At 38.6% G+C, this 6,000-nt stretch overlaps 1 protein-coding gene across 1 annotated transcript in view; it reads right to left on the bottom strand.

Annotated features, from left to right (window-relative positions):
* The window catches only part of CAPS (calcyphosine), a 187,901-nt gene extending 183,484 nt beyond the window's left edge, over positions 1-4,417 (bottom strand). The window contains exon 1 of the mRNA XM_086947247.1: positions 4,293-4,417. Within this exon, the coding sequence (XP_086803373.1) occupies positions 4,293-4,319 (27 nt within the window). The 5' untranslated portion in view covers positions 4,320-4,417. The remainder of the gene's footprint in view (positions 1-4,292) is intronic.
* Between the last annotated feature and the right edge of the window lie 1,583 nt (positions 4,418-6,000).

Below are 6,000 nucleotides of genomic sequence, written 5' to 3' on the forward strand. Positions count from 1 at the left end.
GCACTATTTCCTTTATGCACCTTTGCGTTACTTACGAGTGGTTTGCATCTATGCTAGACAAATACATTTAGCTTTCGGCTTGCATCAACCATTTGTGCAAGAATTATTTTGCGTGTATACATTGATTGACATTATTGTTTGCGCTGCTTGGTGTAATGTAGTGCTACCATTGGCCATAATAACGCTGGGACCGTCTGCACTTATTTTCATCTATTTTGTGTTTTTTGCTTTCTGCCTTTTATTCAGTTTCCAGTAAGTGTATTGTAAATTTCGCAGTAAGTTATGGATGCAATGTGAAACCAACTGTTTACCTCAACTTCCTTGTATCCAGACTTATTCAGTATTCTAATGATGAATGTTCAGGGTATTAGAGGAAGTAATTTTAAGTTTTTCCCCCAGCTTATGAACCGCACTTTTGTTTTTTGGGGTGGCGTTAAATTCCCGGGTACAGCTGGATTCGGGTGAAGTGAATTCCCAGTTAAAATTACATTTTTCATTGTGGTTGGAGCAGGAATGCACTTTGGCATCATTTTCACAACACGTGGTATTGAGAAGTGCAGTTTATTTTAAAAGCTGAGGCGGTATTCCAAATATATTTCCAAACTCCTCTACACTTCATGCATTCCATACTCACTTCTGCAAAGTTGTGCAATTCCCTCATTTCTTTTATTCTTTAACACACTGCCATGGCAACATTCTGAGTAAAAAGTTACATAAGTTGAAGTATGTTGGCAGCATTTCTGGTAATTTAAGTATTTTTTTTACAAAATATACTGCCAAATCCCACAAGACCATGGTAACAACACATAAATGTACTGTCTGAAACACTTTTAAATGATCAACTTTACCAGTCACTTCAACAGCACCATGAAAGTCAGATTGTGAGACCTATTTTCTGACCAAACGGTAAGGTTGTGTCTCCACTCGTAACCACAACAAACTTATCAACATTATGTCCTCAGGAAAAGAGAAATGCGGGTCCTCACAGGGTACTTGCTCAGAGAAAGAGTGGTCCAGACACTCCATGCAGAACTACATGAGCTAGCTGGTACATTTCAGAGAAAGAAGTGCTAGACTATTTTATATTTTGGTGTTTATATAGTATTCAGAAATTGGGGGCCATTCACAAGCTGCACTTTTGGAGTACATTTAGTAGTACTACTAACATACTACAAAATGCTTTTCACATAACTATATGGAGGTTCTGCATTTATCTTTTTCTATGCGGAGATCTTGGTCCAAAATGGGGAGTCTCCACACATGTAAATATACGATTTAGTAGTAAATATGGGATGGACAGAGTGAGTGGCAGGAACATGGGGAATGATTACTACAAAATCAGATGGGTTTAAGATGAGATGTCCATCCACCCACATAAGACTGGGCCCTTTCCTGTTCTCAAATTGCACTTCTAAAGTTACTACAGGCAAAAGGACCGAAAAGAATTGTAAATGCTATCCAGCTCAGAGAATGATAAGCACAGCGCCAAATGTGCTTGAATTCATTTATTTTCACCAGTTAAAATAAGTGTAATTTAATATTAAAGAAAATTTTAAAATAAATCACTTTTAATTTAACATATTTAAATACGTTTTTATATTACAAAATTCATATATCAGTAATTTTGATTAAGATATAACTAAATTATTTTAATTAAATCTATATATATGTATATCACTTATTTTTTATACAGAATAAAAAAGATATTTTTCACTTTAGGTTGGATTTTCTGCATAATTTAACCTATCCGAAAAATAATGTTATTTTAATTTAATATATACAAAATAATTACACTTCAGATTTAAATTATTATTTCGGTACCACATTATTATGTTGCTTTACAATTAAGTATAAATAGTTATTTAACAATATTTTACTCCAAATGTTCGCAATTAAAAAAAATGTTGAATACGCTTTTCTATTTACTTTTCCATACAGAGCTCTCCACCCTAGTGACAGAGACCTCTGCCTACAGTGAAGTTTCTAAGAGTATCTTTAAACTATTAACTTATTTTTCAAATAATTACATTAAATGAAACGTATTTATCTTAAATAAAATATTTTTTAAAGATTAAAAAAAATCTTACCTAGAGAAAAATGTTTGTGTTTACATTCCATGTATTAATCATTACAAATCGTTAAGTTCAGAATTGAATGAAATTATTTTTATTTACATTTATTTTTACATTAAAAAAAGTTACCAGAATATTTTTACATTAAATAACTATTTACAAAATACCGGTTTCTTAATACTGAATTCATTGTATATATAGTTTTTATTAAAAGTCTTTTTTAATTTAACATTATTTCGTATAGGTTCTATTTTAAGTGTCTTCATGAATACAGGATTAATAATTAAAATAAAAATACCCTACATACGAGCTAAAACAGTGAACATCAGGTATGGCATTTTTCATACTCTACCCACCAATAACGCTCTGCACTCGCTCTCCCCTAAGCATCGCACATGCGTACATCATGCGTAAATCCTAGAGTGAAGCAGGCAAGAGTCTACACTTTCTCATGTCATTTCATGAACCAAAAATGGCTAAGTGCCGCAATAAGTGTTTCACCAGCAACACAACGCTCCACCACAAAAAGGGCTCTGGTAGAAGGCACTCGTGGGGCTTTGAAGGTTTTGGTGCCGTGAGAGAAATGCCAAATACATCCCATCACACCAACCCACTACCTAAATATAAGCACAGCGAACATATTTATGGTCCAATAACTCATGTTATACAGAGCAACTGTACTAATAAACACATGTAATATTATTACTACAGTGGAAATGTCACGCTGTAGTTTACTTGTATAATACACTGGTGTGCAGTCCCTAAGTGAGGGTGGGAGTGTTCAGGCCTGTTAAGACATGCCCTCACACACCCCGGAGGATGTCATGCTTCATCATTGGGCCTGCTCCTCGTCGGGCAGGTGCTGCAATGCCCAACGGGCAAAGGGGCTCTTTAGCGGAGATCTTTCGTTGATGAAGCCGTTGGGTGCATGAGGGTGTGTGGACTAGGCAGGGAAGTGAGTGCGAAGTGGTGTTCAAAATAGGTCTAGGGCAGCCCTTTTGTCTAAGTTTTATTCATAGGGTGCACTAACCTAACTAAAAGCAGGAAGCTTTAGATGGATATAATGGTCCTAAAGGGCTTGTGTGGGGCACAAGTTCGACATGTTTCTTGCAGTAGTAACCAGCTTTGCAATTCATCACCAGGTCTGATTAACCCAGGGTTCTTTGACCCCTTAATTGGCAAGTATAGGCTGACTGGGGCATTTCGACAGAGGGCCTCGTTGCTCACAACGGAAGGCTGTGCGGCAACTAGCCGTTTACGTACCCTGTTCTGGTCCCCTGTAGTTTACCACAGAAGCAAGAACTTGACCTAATCAAAGACTGTACTGGCTCACAGATTGAATACTATAATTAGTTTAATTGTTGGAACAACTCTATTAATGAGGTGGCATTTTCAAGCTGATTTTACCTTACTACACAAATGTAACCTCTTGTATCCTGGTTTTAGATTATTACACCCTGCACGTCTGAATATATACAAACACACGAATGCATTTTAGCTCTAGTAAGTCACTTGCATCTCTTTCACACTTAAATGAATAACTGAGCATAGAACTTGCCCAAAGTGAAAAAATTGTAAGCATGTCACATTTCACTGTAACTAAAATGCGCTTTGTACATTTCTTTTTAAAGAACATTTTATTATTTGAGTTTTAAGAGCCACGGAACTGTACTGAAAGCCATTTTAAAACAAAAAATACAAAAAAGCAAATATGTTCTCGTTGATTGTATACCGAGGTCTGTTGCTGAAACCCATATATGGGTTTGAAGACTGCATGCAAGACTTGTATATGTGTCTTCATAGCAACATTCAGCGTGCTTACTTTCAAACGTTTTGTAAGAAACATAGATAATAGCAAGAAAGCATGTATTAAATGGTTTCCTTACATGAAAGAATGTTGCTTTCCCCTGCCCTGTCGCCCGTGGGAAATACCCCGAGTTATAAGGCAGGCCACTCTCAGCCTTCCATCCTTCCGAGGTCAGTAAACTGGGTACCATTAATTGGCGAATAGTAACATTGGTTATTTACAGCGCTTAGAAACCGCTTCAGTGTTATGTGCAGTCCTAGATATAACCAAGTTATAACATTGTCTCGGTCACACAGGAATAGCAACTGGTTTCGAAGGAACTGAAACAAAATGCAGACTTGCTTGGCTTTTCTACGAGTTTCAGAAAGAGGACATTTGTAGGAGGCATGCAAAACTGAGTTTTTAACACCTACCTGCATGTTTGCATAAGAACCGTCCATGCGAACTCTCCCTCCCGCCTGCTCGTTTATTGCTCGCTTCTCTCTCGCTGTTCATTCTTCAGACACTTCAGCTGCTTCTGATCGAGGTTCGTAATGGCCGTCTGAGGGTTCAAAGGTTGCTCCGCCACGAGACCTACGGATGTGACGGAAGGGTCCAGTCCCGTGCATCCCGTCAAAGTGGAAGTAATAACGGCTACCTTGCCTTTCGAATCACTAAGTAGTTGATCTTGACGAATGAAGATTTAAGCTGGTGAAAGTCCAAATTCTGTTTCTCTATAAGACCTGCTTGTTGGAAAGTTGGGCCACTTCCGGCACGATCAGATGTTGCTTTTTTCCCCATAACTAGAGGCCACTTACAAATGGCTAAGTCCCCTATTTTTCAGTTGTTAGTCTCTAGTTATGCAAAGCAAAAAACAAAAATATCGAGTTGGGGCTAGCAACTAAAGAGAGGAATCAGATTTTTGGTTATATATATATATATATATATATATATATATATATATATATATATATATATATATATATATATATATATATATATATATATATATATATAATATTTTGCCACAATTCAGATGGAGAATGCAGTAATCATATTATATACAATATATACACGGAAGTGACCCAAAGTGATGATGGTAATGTATAACAATAAATAAAAAATAAAAACTGATAGTATTGAAAATTAGTTTGAAAGCTCGGTCAAACTCTCTGCCGCAACATCTTGGGACTATACTCGGGAGTTCAGCAACTACTGAGAGAAAAAGTGACCATTTCCCCATTGATTCGTAAATGCCACCCTATTCCAATTCTCTGTGTGGATTTAGGTGACCCTCATCCTAAAAGGATTCTTAATCGTTTCTGAAATGGGTAAACACTAGCTGGGGGCACAATATTACGACTGGTTTTGGAAATGACGCACTGCTCAGGGCCAGGCTGAGGACACTGGATCGCTGCTGATAGTACGCGACAGGAGCCAAGGCCAAAAAGTAGCACGATAAGTGCTCTGAGCCTTGCTAGCGTATAGAAAGTGGAGAAGTAGAAGAAATTTTGCATACTGCTTGGATGGTGCGTGAAGCCACCACCATCACCGGGATATGGCTTTTAGAAAGTCTATGGGGCCAGCGACTGCGGCCACGCCGTCGATCCGTGCAGAATATAGGTTGCACCATCACAAAGAACATCCAACAGCCAACCTGTGTCGGAGAGAAAATGGCTGTGACACGTCGCTCCACATCCCAGAGAGACATCATACAGAGCTAAACCATAGACAACAGAACGATAAACCCTTGTAATGGTGCAGCACCATTTCCGCTGACAGGACTGATAGCACCAGCCTACCAGCGACACTGAGGCCTTTCCCCAAGCAATCAGCAAGAGGGGGTAGAAAAATTACCTTGGGGGGCTGCCTAATACTTGGATGAGAATCAGACTGCATTGCAGTGGACTTGATGCCGCGGCTGATGGTGCAAGGCACAATCATCCTACTTTTAACATCAGGGAGTTAAAGGAAAGGCAAAATATGTCTCAGGACCACAGTTAAACTCAACAGCACTGGCAGGAGAACAAGGGTCAGCATCCACTACAACGAGTAACAGCTTTGAGCCAGCCAATTCAGCTGGAGAAGCCATCTGCCCCAAACATTGCTGCAACCACTGAACACGGGGTACTGGGGAAGCCC

Source organism: Lissotriton vulgaris, chromosome 12 (genome assembly GCF_964263255.1).
Source record: "Lissotriton vulgaris chromosome 12, aLisVul1.2, whole genome shotgun sequence".
NCBI lineage: Eukaryota > Metazoa > Chordata > Amphibia > Caudata > Salamandridae > Lissotriton > Lissotriton vulgaris.